This window comes from Lonchura striata, chromosome 2 (assembly GCF_050655825.1).
Source record: "Lonchura striata isolate lonStrDom1 chromosome 2, ASM5065582v1, whole genome shotgun sequence".
NCBI lineage: Eukaryota > Metazoa > Chordata > Aves > Passeriformes > Estrildidae > Lonchura > Lonchura striata.
This window is the reverse complement of record NC_140704.1, coordinates 36,970,097-36,988,797: the sequence shown is the minus strand read 5'-3', so window position 1 is coordinate 36,988,797 and position 18,701 is coordinate 36,970,097. Positions and strand designations below refer to the sequence as shown.

At 34.5% G+C, this 18,701-nt stretch overlaps 1 protein-coding gene across 2 annotated transcripts in view; it reads right to left on the bottom strand.

The window, feature by feature from the left end:
• Positions 1-18,701, bottom strand: part of KCNH8 (potassium voltage-gated channel subfamily H member 8) — a 186,575-nt gene that overhangs the window by 16,987 nt on the left and 150,887 nt on the right. The window contains exons 11-13 of one of the 2 annotated variants that reach the window (XM_021538123.4): positions 18,069-18,283; positions 4,074-4,112; positions 2,020-2,375 (exon numbers count right to left, since the gene is read on the bottom strand). In XM_021538123.4, coding sequence (XP_021393798.1) covers positions 2,020-2,375; positions 4,074-4,112; positions 18,069-18,283 — 610 coding nt within the window. The remainder of the gene's footprint in view (positions 1-2,019; positions 2,376-4,073; positions 4,113-18,068; positions 18,284-18,701) is intronic. The other variant, XM_085568971.1, reaches the window with a different exon arrangement.

Below are 18,701 nucleotides of genomic sequence, written 5' to 3'. Positions count from 1 at the left end.
TCAGAAGAGTTTAACATGTGACGTCTTCTATCCAGTTGCTTAGGGATTAGGCCCCACTCTGTATGGTTCTAAGGGGATTCAATTACATCAAACCTCCTCCTAGGGCTGCCTTTATTACCACTTGTATTTTCTTCCTTTTGATGCTCTTCCACTTCATAGGCAGAACCCAAAAAGCAGTTGACCAGGGCTCTATTCTAGAAACTAGAATTCTAGCCTCTGTTCCTTGCATTAAGAGCTCTTTAAAAATTTGACCCAGTCTGTGGGCTTTATTGCTTTCACTGTGGGGCATAATGAAAGAACCTGAAGCACCTGTAAAGAATTCTAGTTAGTTTCCTCACAGAAACATCCACAACAGAAGTTTCTTGAGAAACTGTGGTTATACACCTCTGAACAGCACTGACTGGATATTTCAACCAGTCTCTTATCTTTCCCTTGCCAACACCAAATGTAAATGAGAATTTTAATTAAGATATTATTTTATCCTTAATGTTTACAAGGAAACACTTAAGACTATTTTTTTAAAGTGGTATTAACTTCTCAGTTTAAATATCCTAATAATATGAATTCCTTCTAGGAGATAACATGAAAATGTTTTGTCTGGAAAAAAAGAAGACTGAAAAACATACATCTTGAGCCACTTTTCCAGCCTATTAACAGGATTAGTCTACAGTTATAAAATTATGAATGGAAACAGGAAAGCATATATGTAAACATACATTTTCATATTTTTTAATAGCCTTGGGTGCCAATGTCTCGCTGCATAAGTTCATAGCAATAATGAGCAAGACTACATTTCAGCAGAAAATATAAAAAATAGTTTTTCCCTGAATTACCACTTATTATGTGAATGATAATGACCTTTACTCATAGCTGACTGAACCAAATAATATGAGATCTAGAAAACAAATGAGAAAATATCACACAGTGCTAGGGTTTTGTTGGCATAGTGGTTCGTCAAAGGTTGGACTCGATCTTGGAGGTATTTTCCAATCTAAATAATTTTGTGATTTCTCTGATTTTATGAAAAACTAAAATTGTTTTGTATCCCGGTACTATTTGAAATGCGTCTCTAGTGATAAAATATACGATGAGGAGGAAAGAGTTCTATATAATCGTCCATGTCCTTTTTATGATTGCATCTCTATAGAGTGGTGCTTTGACAGAGTCAAACAAATATTGTTCAAACTGTGGCTATTTCATATTTGCAATGGCAAATTCCTGAAACTTCCACTCTGCCTCTAATGAAGGAACTGCTTGAATATGTAAACCACTTCAGTTTATAGAAGACAATATTTGAACTGGAAGATGAACTACTGCATCTCTTTATATATATATGTTTGTGATTTCTCTAAAGAACTGGTACTAAAACTAGGATTGCACTGCAGCAATTTAGCAACAGGTTACATAAACCACTTTCAAGTAGTGTACAAATTAAGAAATTGAAATATTTTAAATTTTACACTAGCAATACTTCAATAAACTGTCATATGATGCTTCTTTGTGTTAAAAGACACAGCAGAACATTTGCTAACTCTGTATAACTTCCATTATCAGATTTCCTGTCTCTAATGAAAAAACGCTCTAAATATTTTCCAAAATTGCTTGGCAATTGTTTTCCATTACAGTTCTATACTCCAGTAATTTTTTGTATTTTCTTGGCTTGTATAATTTCATTCATAGCTTTCTAAATTTTTCTATCTCTGATGGTCTCAGAATGTTTCATAGTGCTATTGGGGGAATGAATATTATAGACAAAATGATACCATAAGGCCAGACTATTTGAATAGCCATTTTTGCAGTTGCTCACTTTTTTACTGCCCTTTTTATGGGTAAAAATACCTTAGTTTGCAATAAACTTCTAAAGCCATAACATTCTGCCTAGTGTGCAATGGTTTCTACAATAATGTGGGATGAACAGAAGTATAAACTATTAAAGAATAACTCTTATAGTGTCAAAATAATGCTATTTTTAATATGAGTCACATGATAGATAGGAAAATGACCATTCATAGCTATTACCTTGGGCTCAGATCTGGTGGGCCGCTGGTGGTCAGTGCTGACAGGTACAATTTAAGGTTTTTCTCCTTCCTTTTGGAATAGTAATGGAGCTCTGTTTCATGTTTGGCTCTTGAGGGGTTTGAACTGCAAGCACGGATGGGGGAGTGAAAGGGCACCGTTCCTGAGGCCAGCTGCTTCAAGTTTCTCCCTAGGTGGCTTTTGCTGCTTGCAGTCTTCTTTTGCTGAGAGCTGTTTGTGCTTCGCGTATCAATTGGCGAAAGAGTGCTGCTTTCTTCTTCTCCCTCCTCTTCCTCATCTTCATCTTCTACAATTGAAGGGAGTCTCTTCTTTATATTTCCATTTCCCTTGAGCTCTGTCTAAAATAACAAATAATATATATTAGCGTAAAATTCCAAGTCTGATGTTGCAGAACACCATTTTTTCTGCTGTTCATTCTGGAGCAAACCCAGATCTAACACAGCATTCATTTCTCATTAGAGAGAGCTCTTTTGGAACTTATCCATAGCCTCAGCTATATCTGCAGACAGAAGAAAAATACAAACAAATTAAAACAGGTCACTTGTGACATGGTCAGCAAACTCACTGCAGTATGTTTTGTTACCAAGAAGGGTACATGACTAGTTTTTACAAGTCATTTGTCATATGTACACATGAAAAGATTAATTTTGTTTAGCTGAGGCATTATTTCTTGAATGTTATGCTACCAGAATCTTGGCAGTCCACAGAAGAGATCTGAGGCTGGTAATTCAAATAACACCACTTTTTCACATGGAACCTTATATGAAGTGTAAATGGCATTTACACCAGTTCAGGTCAAGCCCAATGTCTCTGTGTCCTTCTAAATTTTTGTAACTGAAGTAATTGCCGGGATGATAGACAGACTTTCCATGTCACTCCAAGTGAATTGGAATTTCATTATTAGTGCACCAATAGTGAGATAGTTTTGGCTTCAGGATTGAGTCATCAGAAAGCAGAGCTATGTCTGGTTTTGAATAAAATGCAATTTAGATGCTTGATGTTGGAACCATGGAAATTTAAACGCAACATAGACCTAGATTCTGTAATTTATGTACTAATTAAAGCACAGTATAGGATATCAATATTATTTTTTTTGTGGTAAAAAAGTATGTTGATTGAGTGTCAACACATGCCAACATAGACAGGGTCAGACTTTAACTCATAAATAGTTCCATTTATTCCCATGGTACAATTTACTTTATTGGTAGTAGGTGAATGGCCTAAGGTAGACTCAGGCTCCAGATAAAATTAACAAACCAAATGTAACTTCATGGTTTCAAAGGGAGGAGTTGTTTTTAATTTTTTTTTTTTTTTTACAGGCTACTCCTCTTAATCAAGGATAATTAAGGTACTGTTAGCTTTAGATAGAAAACCTCAGATGACCCCGCATAGTCAGATATCCCACATTCAGGCCAAGTCAGATTGGCTGGGTGGAAATACACATTTGGGGAATTTATCCAAATAGTCTAAGCCCCTATGAGCATCTGTCTAAATGTTCTGCAGCATAGGTTTAATTTTGTTACAACACACTTTCATTGAATGTATGCTTTTCTCTTGGTAGGTGTTGACAGATTTAGTGAACTGGTATCTTTTATTTTGAGGTATATATGAAAAGGTAAGAATTCCAAGCTGTGACAGAAGGCATGTCTTTATAAAATAGGAAAGCCTTGTTGTCATCTGTAGTAGTTGTTCAAAGGCTGTCATGATGATTAAATTGTACAGAACCTGGCACTGATACTGCCTATACTCTATAGAGAATGAGTGTTACCCATATTCAAAAATTTGGCTTGGGTAGCCATGTATCTAAAATGTAGTTGCTACAGGAAGAAATTCAAATTTAGCACCTAGGAAAAAAGATTATAAGCTGTTACTCATAAAATGGGCAGTGGCAGAACTATCTGCAGGATGCTATTTGAATTCCCAGTCTGAAAAAATTGAAGTCTGTTTTCAAGAAGGAATGGAAGGAGTTTGTTGTGGTTATAATTAAGTGCGCATTCAAAGTGAAGCTTGGCATAATTAAAATGGGATCAACATACCTGGGATAGTGTAGGCTTGTTGGATAATTTTGATATTACCTGCAAAAAACAAACCAAAGAGGTAGGAAGTATGTACATCTGCACAGTTTGGCTTCCAATGGGATACAAACATCTAAACCAAAACATTTATGTCAATTAAAGACAAGACACTCACGATAAAATGGCTATATTAAACTAAATGGTGACATAACACTGAACTAAGGATAATCCTTGCAAACAGGTGCTGTGAGAGTAAAAAAAAAAAATAGTTGTTTTATCTTAAATAAAAAGTGAGTTAATGAAAAAAATAATATTTTACTTTAATAAAAAAAGTAGATCAAGATTCCAAACCTGTGAATAAATGTAGATGTGTATGAAAGCATGCCCGGTAGATTTCAGTGCTTTCAGGTTTGGTGGAAATGCAGGAACAAGTGCTTTGCTTTGGCCCTGCTTAACTTTAGCTCTTGTGCCAGCCTAGTCTGTATGTGAAGCTGAACTAAGCACCCCCAGCATCTTTGAGAAATTTGCAAAAGCAGTGGTGGGACAAACAAGTAGGAGCAAGGTAGTCTTGAGGGAGAGGTGTCTAACTTGAACTGAATTACACAGAAAGTAAAGCAAAAGGAAAATGAAAAAATTATGCCACTTTCAAGAGTAACTACTTCTAATAAAATCCTCTGGAACTGCTGTGTAATATCTGTTATGAAAATTCTGCTTTTTATTTGAATGTCCACATCTTGATCATGGGCAAGTCTCTGGCAGCTTATATACTGTATTTATATGAATAATTTAGCCTGCCAGGTAAAACTTTGAGAGATTTTTTTCAGCTTTCCTAAACCCACATATCAAGGCAAAAAATGTTTAACCCATCAGTCAATTTATTTTTTTCCAAACATAGGTAGAAGTTAGGCATTTCTGAAAGTCATTTGAACATCTCAGTTTGTTTGACAAATGTCTTCAGAACTCCTAAATATTTAAACTTTAGGCACAGATTTAAAAATAATAATTGTGTGTTATTTTATAATCTTTTATTTTGTTCCAAGTCTTTCAGGTTAACCTAAAAACTGTTCTGTAATGAGGGTACTAGTAGTGGTATAACATACAAATACAGAATATTCTAAGTTTTTATTAGCAGAAATCCTACTGCATAACAGCCAAGCCAGTAGCAGGTGTATCATTAAATGTAGCAATAGCACTCTAACAACTACCAAACAGAGCAACTGCAATAATGAGGCTATGTAAACAAAATAAGTGCTCTGTACTTACCAAGCTAGACAGAGTACTGAGTTAGCAGAGAATGAGATATCAAGTACTGAAATCACATAATTGCATTGTAATCTATGCCAACTGAAAAACCAGTATCTTCACGATTCAGGATAAGAGGAAACTAGAAATGTGCTAAAATATTAAAGTCAGAATTAGGAACTACTACTGGCCTGCTTTGCACAAATGTTTAAAATATTAGTATAAAACTGTGCCCAGAATTTTGGGACATTAGTTTGCTTGGCTTCTAGGCACAGTAGGAATGTTAAATAGCAGCCTTAATTAAAATTCCAGGCAAATCCAAATATTAGCAGCTTCACAAAAAACGTCTCAGAAAGTATGCATTTTCCTGCTGAAGGCTTTAGAAGTGACTTGTCATTTGTAATTTGTAATGTGAGTGAAGATTTCCCTCACTTTTTGTTTTAATGTTGCTGTTTTTTCCCTCCTGAATACTCGCTAATCCTGACTGTACATCTTGAAAACACAAAGAAATCATTATGTGGGTTTTAAGCTGTGTGATCAGTTGCCAGCACTGTGCCCTTGCTTCTGGACCTCCCTGCTGTTCCTCAGCACAGGAGCCACAGCCACCCACCGATCCCTGTCTGTCCTGTATTACTATTATTATTATTATTATTATTATTATTATTAGTCCTGGCTTGGTCACTGCAGTAGGGAGAAAGTGGCTGCACAGCAAACAGGGTGAGCAGCAGCACTTTGTTGCCTTGGGACCTTACCCAAGAGAAGGGTAAAGGAATTTTTGAAGGCAGGTTGCTTTTTGCAAGGAGGGGAGGGAGTGTTCTCAGGAGGCCGTGCAGCAGAAAATAAGGGTAAGTACGAACACAGAGCACATGATGTGAGAAGCTGCTTCTCAGACTCCTCCTGTTCCCCCAGACTAGTTCCTTTAACCCACTGGGGATTATTTCAGTCTGAAAATATTGATATTTTAAAATAAACTATGGAACAATAAACTATGGACCTATAAGCTATCTTTCCTATAGAACAAAATCACCAGTAAAGAGCCTTGTAATTGCTTCTGTAAAATTACACTGCGGCCATACTCATTGCCCATCCTGCACACCCAACAGGGGACTGAGTTTATGGCTTAGTAGTTGAAAGCTGGCAAAAGAAACTAATCTGTGCCCAGAGAGAATTCTCAAGAATTTTGCTTTTATACTTGTTCCAGCACCTCCTCTCTGTCTCTCGCTCCAGTCCCAAAGAGAAAAGATGAAAAAGAACCTGGACAAAGCCAGTCAAAGTGCAGTAAATTAGAAGTTCTTATTATACACATAGCTTTATCTTTTCAAAAATGTAGTATCAGAGTAAATAATTAGGAGGTTTCTAGGACACTAAAACCTTTTATTTAGGGCAACACACTAGTGCAGTCTTCTACAAAATGCTCTATTTTTTCCTTATGCAAAGAGTGTGCCAAATACCTCATATGCCTGTCTTTTAAAAGAAGTACAGCTCTCAAAGTATAAGGGCTGCTGAAAGAAAAAGTACAGATATTTAACTTACTATGCATTGAGAAAAAAAGCCAGAAAGATTGATGTTAGCATGAATTATGTGAAATACAGCCAAAGAGTCTAATTAAAAGTTTTGATTTCAGCCCTGGTATCTCTTTATGTCTTGTGAAACCAGCTATTACATTTAATTATGCAAGACAAAAGAATAGATTATGTACCAAAAGCAGACTCATATAAAATTCTTCCATGTATGGAATCATAAATCTACATTCTTCCAATTTTTTAATATCTTAATACACAGATTAAAAAATTCAATAATCCTTAACATTGCTTATTAGAAGCACAAAAATAAAATTTCTCCATCTGAAAACTAGTAGTTTGCTGTTGAAAGCTGATGATCTGAAAATTTTTTTCAATGTCAAGAGGCAGTAGTCATTTATAAATAATCTCCAGGAATTGGGACCAACCCAGGTAATAAACTGTATAATAATTCAAGATGAACTCAAATGATAAAATCCTAAAAAGAAAAATGTAGATACACAGCTAAATTGGAGGCTAATACATTATATGCCTAGTCAGTAAGTTTATTTGCTGGGCCTCAATAGAATGTTTCCAGTGTTTGCAGGTCTGATCCTTGAAGCCTTCACAAAAAGTAGGAATAAAAATAAAAACATCATTTCACTTATTTTCTTGTAATCTTTGGTACTAAAATACATGTGTTTTAGTATATAATTCTTTATACTGAGGAGTCAAAAGGATAAATATATTTTCAGGAAAGGATTTGAAATCAAAGTGGAGTATTAATGTCCTTAGTCAGCATTTGGAAATGGGAAAAGCCCATTTGGAACACCAGCAGTGTGGGAAAAAAACCCCAAGAATGCATGCCAGATGTTCTATTCTTTGCAAACTTACTGTATGGTAATGGAAAAGACACAAGTACATAACAAGAGATTATTGTACTACTGCAAAACTTAATGCCTCATGTGCTCAGGCCTCAGTTTCTGTAATTAGGAAATTTTTAATGAAATATCACGTCTTCTAAATCACGAAAGACTCAATCACTCACAAAGAGCTTGTTAGATATAATTGTTTTATACTGAACAATTTGCCATCCCCACCCTCTGTGGTTTTTTTTGTTTTGTTTTGTTTTGATTTTCTTTTTAAGACTTTCTATTGTTCATTGGCTTGTTACTATATTTTCTCAGGGTTATTTTTATCTCTCCCATTTAACAGACAGATAAAGAAAGCATATTTTGTGGAAGCAGATGTTTTCAGCATTCTCTGATATTTCTCACAATACAGAGTACATTGAAATAGCAGCAAAACTTGAACTGCAGATCTGTCACAGGTGTTTTGTCCTAGGCAGACAGTAATTGTGAATTACCATGAGCTCTGCAATCTCCTGTTAAGTTGCTGTCCTGAGTGTTTTGTTTCTTTGCAATTAACTTGGTACTAATGTTCTGTAACAGGCTGCTTGTGGTTAGTTTTGGATAGGTTTTTTCCTTTTTTTGCAATTGAATACTTTCTTTGTTGCAAAAGTCTCGTGTGAGCTTTTATATTTAGTGTTAAAAGTTTACTTTTCATATATTTTTTTAAAAACCTGAATGTTAACCTCATTGAATTCATTAATTTTTAAAAAATTATACTTTGTTTCATTAGCAATACAGGATGTGTTACATTTCTTGTTAAAAAGATAATACAGAAAGCAAAAACTAATACCTCTGCCACTTGTGCCATATTAAGAATAAATAAATGGGAAACATGGATGGTATAATTAGTAATTTTTACTTCTCTATGTTTACATCCCTCTTCCCCACCCCAAAGCAGGAGAAGAAATTAGGGTCTCATTTGCTCTGAAAAAGAATCTTTCACAGTAAATCTGTAGCACTGAAGCAGTTAGAATTAAAAAAAAAAAGGGAAAAAAAAAAAGAATATTCTATCAATAAGATGAAAAGAAAACAAAAGAAGGAATTGTTAAAGCAGACAATAAGCCTGGCACTGACTGTACTGTCTGGCAGGTTGTATTTTTGGAAAAGCTTTCAGATTACTGCAGAAAAAAGATATAGTTGAGAAACCTTGTTAATACTCCTACAGGTTGATTACAGTCAAGTAAAGACTTAGATAATAGAAACTACAAAAAAGGCTAACACCTACCAAAGTAATAAAACTTATATGATTAACTTCAAGCAGCTCCAAAGTTTTAAACTGGCTCATAAATATTAGCATGACTGGGCCTTGATTGATATTCTGTTAGACTCCTCAGTTTGGGGCTGTAGATACAGTAAAGGAATTGTGTTTGTAATGTTAGCTTTATCTTCAAATGAAACTTCTTTCTAGTATTTATGTAAATATGTATAGCTAACTTCAGAGAGCCTCTTGAGAAAAATAGAGAGGGACAATGAAGTGGATATTGAAGAATATTCTCCAATTAAATTTATCACTGTCAACTGCCTATTTGTACACATTCCCAATGTTGGCCAGGTGTTTTGTTAGCACTCACAGCACAAATGAGTGGGATGAGTGCTAGCAAGTGCCTCCCAGAGTACAGCAACATATTAATGGAGAATTTTTAAGAACAACTTGAATTTCTTGAAGCAGCATGACATAGAATTAAGCATGGTCATAGAAATCCAATATAAATTTTGGACAATGATGGAATGATCACTGAATTAGCAATAGAATCTGTCTCTGAACAATTAGTATCTATGCAGTCCTGTATGTATACAAAGTATATGTGTATAAAATGTATGTATATATTTATCATTATAATCATATTGTTATTTACCGCATCACTGAAAATTTTCAGTGATGTGGTAAATAATAACATGATTATAATAATATAATGTAAAATATGTCTTGAGTATCAAACCTATATTCAGCATAACTATATTTGCACTTATGTAGGCAGGTTTTATAGCTCTAGTTTTACTGGATGAAAGTATAGGTAATTAAAAAGAAAGTGTGCAGATGTATTATTTTTGAGATCAGTAAAACTGCATTTTTACATAAATAATTTTTGGTTTTACATGCTTTCATATCTTTGAGCAGAATAGTGGGTCTAGATAACCTTCAGAGGTCCTTTCCAAGGTCTGCTATTCTACTGCTCTATGACATGTAAAGAAAAGTTTCACTAAAAACATTACCAGCTCAAAATTGAGAATGCACACTTGTATCAATGTAAAATGTAATGTTTGATACACAGCTTGCTCAGGTTTTCTCAAAGACTACCTACATTTAGTTTACACATTTCAGTGTTATTTTCTGCAAGTCATGTAGAAACTTCACCACATAAGCCACTCCAACATAAACATTGTGTCTTAAGGTAGTCTATGCCTTCAGAACGAATGTTTTTATAGAAGACATTGTGGTACTATAATTTCCTTTGTTAATTAGTCCTATATTACCCAGAATAATAAAAGGACAAGTTATTGAAAAAGAGCTTCTAAATTTAAGGTCCCCAACAGATCAGTGCTTTATCAATACAAAATGAAAGGAATAATAATACAACAAAAAAAAAAAAAATCAATCAATCAATTTTCCAAATTTATATAATTTAAAGTTTAGCTATATTAGGAATTAATTCTATTTTCCATTTTTCACAGTGTAGGGACAAAGATAATATTAATATTGTAAAAGCAATATTATCATGTTCCCTAAGGCATACTGAGACATATTGGAAAAACGTTATCCTCTAGCATGCCTGTATAATTAAAATAGAAATATAGTTAGATTCCAAGGCAATACCCTGCAAGTCAGGAGTTTTTCCTGTCTAAAATTGTTTGACACAGTGTTTTATACCCTCCTGATACAACAGTCTAAAAACATCAATAAGCTGCTTTGCTTGCCTGGATTTTTTTCAACATGTTACGCTCGGGCTAAGCTTTATAATCTGATGCAGAATGTAATAATCCCAGGAAGTGAAATGAATGGCAATGGAGAGTGTTCAAAAAGACTCAAAAGCTAAAATTAGAAGTAAAAATTCATCACTTATTTAAACATGTTAATTTTAGTTACAATGAAATCTTTTTCTATTTGTCAAGAAAGTGCTAAGGTTTACTTGTGAAAATCTTTTAATAAACAATGCAAAGCTTTTAATAAATAATGTAAAGCTCATAATTTCTGTCTCTTAATCCATTCACAGAAGTAAAAGAGTTGGAATTGGGGATGAGTCACATATACCTAACATAGTCCTAGACTAATGTAAATAGTTTATTTCCTCCCCTCCTCTGTTCTTTTCAGTATCTTGTGTGATTCACCCTTACAGTGAATTGGCCACTTGTTTTAGGTGTAAAATGGAAAAGATTTATAAAAATACAGAAATGAATGAAAAAAAAATATTAATGGAAAAGATTTCATAATTGCTCAAATAAATTGTGGTGGGATGAATCTTCTATCTGGAAAATGACCACAGATCAGAAGAATAAATTACTAGAGACAAAAACAGACAATATAGGTGTCTGTGTCCTTATTTTCATAAATATTAGAATAACTGAAGGCTACAGAAATGAAACAGGAGATTATAAATGAAAAAAGATTTTTTAGGAAAGAAAATAAAAAGGCCAACCAGTCTTTTATGAATTATGTTTTTTCATTGCATTATTTCTCAGCAGTGTACCATATTGAAGAATATATTAGAAACAGAACAGAGGCAATTACCTTGAGGGGTACTTGTGGGGGAGAGATGGCTCAGAGGCACCACACATCAGGCTCACCACTAACTTCTACTAAAAAATCCTTATGAGCTACCAGACTACAAAAAAAGGCATCAGACCTGGCCTACACTATAGCTCCAGGTCAGCCTTGCTCCATATTAAGTGAAAAAGTTAATTGCCAGGCTGAGGGTCTGGAGAAAGGACTGACTGCAGCCCTGCACAGGGAGGAGGCTCTTGCAGCAGATTTCCTTGTTTGAAGCTAGCACCCAACTTAATAGCCAAAGATCCACAGAAACATAATTACTGTCATGAACACAAGTAGGAGATCTGTGGAATATCTTGCAGAGAGCTATTGGACAGAGCTCATTCCCAAAATGCATCTCATCCATTTAATATTGAAAATGAAGCATAAAACAGGTAAATTAATAGGTTTGATTTTGTTTGGTTTTGCCAGTGCTCACACCCATGTACAGCTGCATTACTTGTTCCATAGGAATAAAGAAATTGAGCTGCGTGAATGACATTGTGTGAGTGCTGCCTTGTTCAGCAATAGAGTAACTTTTTTTGTGAAGAGGAAGAGACAGAGAGAGGGAAGAAGGAAAAAAAATTCCAGATCATCCAAGAAGTATAAATGAAAAATCTGAGTAGCTTGTAAAATGTGAGAGCCCTGAGTTATATTTGACAGCAACCCTAATTGGAGAGTAGTCCATGCACAGAGGCAGGTAAGAGACCTACTCCAATGAACATATCAGAAATCAAAGTTAATTATATGTTACCAGTTTTAAAATTAGTTTAGTTTTTGACAGTATGAGAAACACTTTCATTCCTACACTATAATCACTGAGAAGTTGAGAAGTTTATAGACTCCACTTCATATCAAGAGGTATAAAGGAAAAATTAATATATGGTGTCTTTTGGGCAGTAGCAGTGGCTGTTCAGCCATCAGTCACCTAGGGCTTCTACCAGAAAAATTAGAGCAAAGGGAACCATGTGCACGTTAAGTAAAGAGAAAGATCATAAACTGTTGGTTCACAGCTTAAAAATTATTTTATAGTTTTTTTTTTTTTAATCATACAGATAATACATTGCTTTAGGTGATTTATTCTATTCTATATTCTACCTGCTGTAATAATTGTGTAGAAACACAAAAACTGGCATTGATTGGTCTCTGATTCTGCAAGATTTATACTTACTGACAATAAACACCAGTGAGTTACATCTGGAATAATAATACATGATCCCCCACCAGACAAGCTACTGACAATGATGGGTGCTTAATGTGCTCTAAGCATATTTAAAAATTGCAAGTTTTCCTCAAATTTATCCAGCCCTACAGTTAGATTGATTTACTTTAAGGTGAACTACTTCATTTTATGTAACTGCTGGGTGGTGTGAAAAAAACTCTTCTCTATTAAAAAGTTGGTTGGAATTATTTGGGAAATGTTCTATGAAAATTACTTATTTAAAATATTTTGCAACCTGTGATTGTCCTACAGTGTGCCGGATGAACAGTGGTCTAGGCTGGAGTAGAGGAATAGTGACTAAGTATGGCAGTACAATAAGAGCTGATTTGGAAATTCATTTTTTCAATGCATGACTTTTATTATAAACACATAGAGAATACCCATGGAATGAGATTTTTTTTTTTTTTTAATTTTTTTTTTTACTTTGGAAGTTAAACTCATCAATAAGTAATTGTGTAATGGTTTCTATCAAGTTTTCTTATTTTACAAAACTTGCCATACTTAAAAACAACTCTTAAAAAACCTTATTTTTTTCCTTACTATTTACAGAGTAGCAAATATGGTAAGTTGTTTGTTTCTTTAAAGTGAAATACTATTTGCTATGCAGACAATCAATGCATTAAAAAAATCAGAAATTTCACACTACTTTCTATGCTGATGCATAATAGATAATCAAATATGTAATAGGTGTTATTGCTATATTGGAAAGCAGCATTCATAAATTCAGATGATCTATAGTAGAAAAAGGATGACTAAAAAGGCAAGAATGAATTAATGTCAAATATGTAATCTACTAACTGAAAACCAAACACTGGCAGGGCAGGATTTAATCTGAATTTTGTACTTGCATTCAAAATATTTTTTGCTATCCATTTTATGACTACAAGGACAATGACAACAGTCAGAACAAAGAAAGATAAAAGTCTTCAAATAAGCAGTTAAAATGACATGTAGAGGAATTACTCACAAGCTTTTAAAATACTTACTTAAGGCTTAGCTGGAATGAACCAGAAAGCTCAGATATCAGCCTCTTCAAAGGACAAGAATTAATCCCTATTTTCTCAGACAATGCCTTCCAGAGGGAAGATGTGGGCAGATTCTTTGGTTTTATAGCTTCTTGGTTGCTAGATTGCCTTTTAAAATTTATTTGTCTATTTATTCATTTTATTATCAAGGAGCCTGGCTAAGGTGCATTAAGACTGCATGTTCCCTGCTGGAGAAGGAATTTAACACATTTTCATGAAACTTTGTCCTTAAGCTTCATTTACATTGATGGAATCAACCCTTCTTTGTGTTTCACAAACTGCATGTTTTCATTTTAGAGAACAGCTTCTTTGGGGAGAGGGGAAGGAAAGCTTCTATAGGAGCCAGAACACTACTTTTAAGTCTACAAACAGAAAAGTAGATCCACAAGTCCTATCTACAAACAGAGATTTTTGACTCTTCAGGAATATAACCTCTTCTTTTTGAAAATTAGTCACATAGATAGAGCTTTAGTGAGGCAAAGATTGTGCCTGCATGTGCCTTGTCTTCCTTTGGGACTTAATTATAGCTTGATGGTATAGGTGTCAAGGAGGCTTCTTGCTCTTTTTATCAGTGTGACTCTAACCAGCCTTTTATTTAATCTGAAAAAATATTGTCTACACTGCAAATTATTTTGCGCGTGTTCATAAGAGATAATCAGAAACAATAAACTCTTCCAAAGCCTACAAAGATACTGTCCAAACATTTACTTATTCCGAGTTCTTCATAAGATATTCATAGGATAATTCAGGGTTATGAACAGCTGCTGCTACTCTCTAAACGCATCAAATAACACATTTTCCAGGGATGGTGGATAACAAAATAATTTCCAGTTTCTTTCATATTAATGTATGGGCATAGATGTAGTCACATATGTTTTAAGAACCTTCTTCTGAGTGCTCCATTTTATCAGATCAGATATGGGACACTCTCACTGCCTAATACATATGCAATCTGTAATTCATAGTGAAAAATTATACAGATAGGGTGAGGCACATGTCAAAATCTGTGCCAGCAAACTATTTCTTTACTATGACAACATATTCACAGACCTAGAAAAATTGGTTGAAATGGCTGAATTGTTTTAATGTCAACTCCAGCTACCTGAAAAATGAGTATTTTCTAACTGTCCATAATATTTGAATACATTTACAAATACAGTTATTGGTTTATTGATCAAAAGGGAGCAAGGAAACCAAGGGGCAGAATATGCAAAATCAACAAAAAGTCTATTCCCTTAATTCATATCTTGCTGTGATGAAAATGTATAAAAAGATGGCAAAGTAGCACTGCCAATGTGGCTGAACACACACATTAATGGTTTTAATAATAAATCACTTAGTAATTCCTCGTTTAAGAGTTATCATGAGGAATTGTTCAAACTCTATCTCTCTGATTTTGAGTCTGTTTCTCCAACTTTTAGTCACTAGAGCCTGAAATAGTTGTCTGCTCCTATGCTTAAAATCTGGGTTTTTCTCCCAAGATTGCTAAACAGCTCTCTCAATCAGGCTATAACCAGACAGCTACAGATTTCTACTTGCTACTGGGAGAGCTGGATACATCTCATTTTACTGGAAAGAGACACAACTATGGAAGTTCTTGAGCCTTTTCCACAGTCATTACTTGCAGTTTAGTGCAGATGAACCACATCATTATATACCCTCTTAGACTTGCAAATGAACCAAGAAAACAAATTTAAAATACTTCCTTTTTGTGTTTGTGTAGGGAAGATATGTAATCTTCCAAGTATCCAATTTTGACATTTCTAGAGAAGGAGACTACAGATGACTTCCGACCCCTTTTTTGTCCATGTGCTTCTAATTCAGTTCAAATCTCTGATTCAATTTTAATTAGAATAATGAAGGTGGAAAGGGGATAGTGAAGAACTAGGAATAAATTCTTATTCATTCTCAGCTTTTTAATGCTGGCTTAAGGTTTTAATAAATCTTCAACCTACAGTAGATTTTGTGGACTTTGGCTGAAAATGCAATAACATGTTAGGTCAAGACTGAAAGAGACCTCACAAGTCATAGTAGAGAATTTAATGTTTTTACACCCTACAGTTCACCTGACCCTAAATACTGATGGTGATTCATAAGTATTAAATTCACATTCAGCTACAGATTTACAGTCATTTAGAACAGCCAAGAAAAAGAGAGTGAAAACCAGGCTTATTCAAATGAATAGCTCTACTGTTTAACTATGGAAAAGTTCTCCAAACCCAAAAATCCCATAAAGCTGCAGAAGTCACAGACACTCTCAAAAGTAAAATCTCCCTGTACGGGAGAGGGAATCCAGATACAGAGGCCTAGCTGACAAGCTCTCCTATAACACCATTCCCAAGTGCTATATTTAAAATAAACCAAAAACCAAAAAGAAGCAAAGGGTCACATTAACATACCCACAAACTGTACATCTGAAAATTTCCTTCTTACTTTTCTCTGAGAGCAACCATCAGATAAGACCAATTACTTCTGTTTACAAGTATATTCCAGCTGCAGCAAAGACACAGTATTTTCCTGCTGAAGCAAAGTGAGTGGTTGACCAGGCACACTTGCTACTGACATAGATATCTCTCCTCATTTTTCAAACCCTGCTTTTGTGGTGGTACAATTTTTGGCTTCCTTATTTATGCTGTTTATCCTTATTGGTAAGTAAAATCGTTGGGGAAAAAATGAGGTGTTGTACTGCAAGAGAAATAGTAGCAGAGGGCATAGTTAAGCAGAGGATGTATGCAAAAGCAACACTCATAATCTCTCTTGGATTCTGTTTATCTGTCTGTGACACTGGATGGTATTACATATCAGGATATCTATTTCCTTAATTTTAAGATAACAGATTAGACAATGAATATATGACATATATTCAAAAACGCTCTAAATATTTTCTACTTTAAAGCAGAAAAGTTACTTGGATGTGTCCCACATTGTTTTATTCCATCCTCCTCAGACAGCCTGAGAAACACTCGCCTTCAAGGCTGCCGTAGGCTTGCTCTCAGCAGAGGGTCTGTACAGCACCCAGCTGACTTTAATTGGGCAGAGTTGTCCCTGAACTTATAAAACCTGAATGCAGCTGAGAGGGTGATCCCCAGATTTGTCACCATACAGAAAAGCATGAAGGGGATCCATCAAGTTCCATGACGAAACTATAGTGGGGAATGCAATAATCTTCAAACTCATGGAGTTTTACTCCTTTTCAGATCAAACATTCCTCCCTGAGGGAAAAGTGTTATACAAACTGATCACCACACTCTCAAAACAGCTGTGTACTCTCAGCTGCTGTTTTTAGCAGCAGAAAGTTTGGAGACATTTCAAGAGACAAACAAATGAGATATCCTGGTTATTTTCCTCTCCAGAAGTACACACTTATATATGGACTCCTTTCTGCTGCAATGGTTTAATAGAGTGTTGCTGTGGAAACACTGGTGCCAAAGTACATCTAATAGGAAGCTATGTAGAAAAATCAGCCCATATTTCAAACTCATGGAGGTTTTGCACTGAAAAGTACTTTGGTGCACTCTTCCTTGGCACTATATTTGTCCCCTGCTTTGAGTGCATCCTAGTGAAAATTCATGTTTCTCCAATATTACTTCTCACTTTGTTAGGAGAAGAACAAAACAAACACCTGAACTGTTAACCACCAACTTGAAAGTTTGTCTATGACTGTCTTTGAGCACACAATAAAGTCAGAAAAAGAGAGCTGTCATAAAATCTTTTCACTATTAAAATCCGAATATACATATTTTCTATATAATATCAGTGAAAGTACTTTGGTGAGTCTGTACTGAAGCCTTTCAGGAATGCTTTATCTGGAATTTCTTCTTGTTTTGTTTTTCCTTGGGATTTTTGTTTGTTTTCCTTATTTTTTTTCCAAAATAAAGTATTCATTTAAGTGGAAAAGCACATTTTAATTGCAGTGTATGAGAAAAAACTGATTTTCATTTTTAGTGAGTGTGATAACATTCTTTCCTAAAAGCAATAACCAATGATCTATGAAATGAATGTTCATTAGGCTGGCACATGAGCTTCTAGAAAAGGTATGTCTAAAAACCTCTATTTGGAAACATAGCTTACGTAATTATGAATTATTTTTAGACATAAACAAAAATATTAAAAAACCAAAGAATTTTCTTTCATGGATGATGTTTGTTATGGAAAATTAGAAGCAGAGAGGTTGTTTGATATTTATGATCTGACCAACTGATAAAAAATTCATGTAGGTAATATCTGAATTATCAAACAAATGGAATCAGTATAATTTTTTAACATAATCTGTGTATTATTTCTTTACTGTGACAAAATTATAGGAAATTACTGAGGTATGTGAAACACCTGAAAGATTACAATAACTGCAGAGACCTTTAAAGATACTTACATCACTTTCATGGCCTTCCCTTAGATTGTAAGTGAGATCATGCTGGATGTCTTCAACAAACTTGTGAGCATACTCTGGGTAAAGGTCGAGCACTTCAAAGAGACCTTTGAGTATAATACATTGGAGGTCACAGTATGTTAGAGCTTTAACATCTGCATTTGTTTTAATAACTTGATCCCTAATGGATAGGTTTGCTCCAATTAAATCTCCTTTACCTAAAAGAGAATACAAAAATAATTATCTTCAAAGCATACATTCTTTACTTCTTTTCTGAATCATAAAGCTGTTTAATATAATTGCTATACCTGAACCTGAAATTCCATTGTTACTAATGACTTGTTTAATTAATAACATGCTAAAGAATCATAGTCAATTTTCCCCCTCTCTTTTTTGCAGGTGCAAACTTATACACAATTCATTGGAGGTACAAAAACTAATTTCCAGACAGGTAACTGGCTGCTTGACTTAAGGGAGAGATGAAGTAAATATGCATAAAATGAAGATTTACACCAGTAACTAATAGCAGGTGCAATTATTTTTCAAAAAATATGTTGTCAGGGGGTTTTGTGTGTGTCTTAAAACATGCTGGTGTTAAGGTAGCACTTTAATGTTTCTGTTAAGGTAGCACTTTAA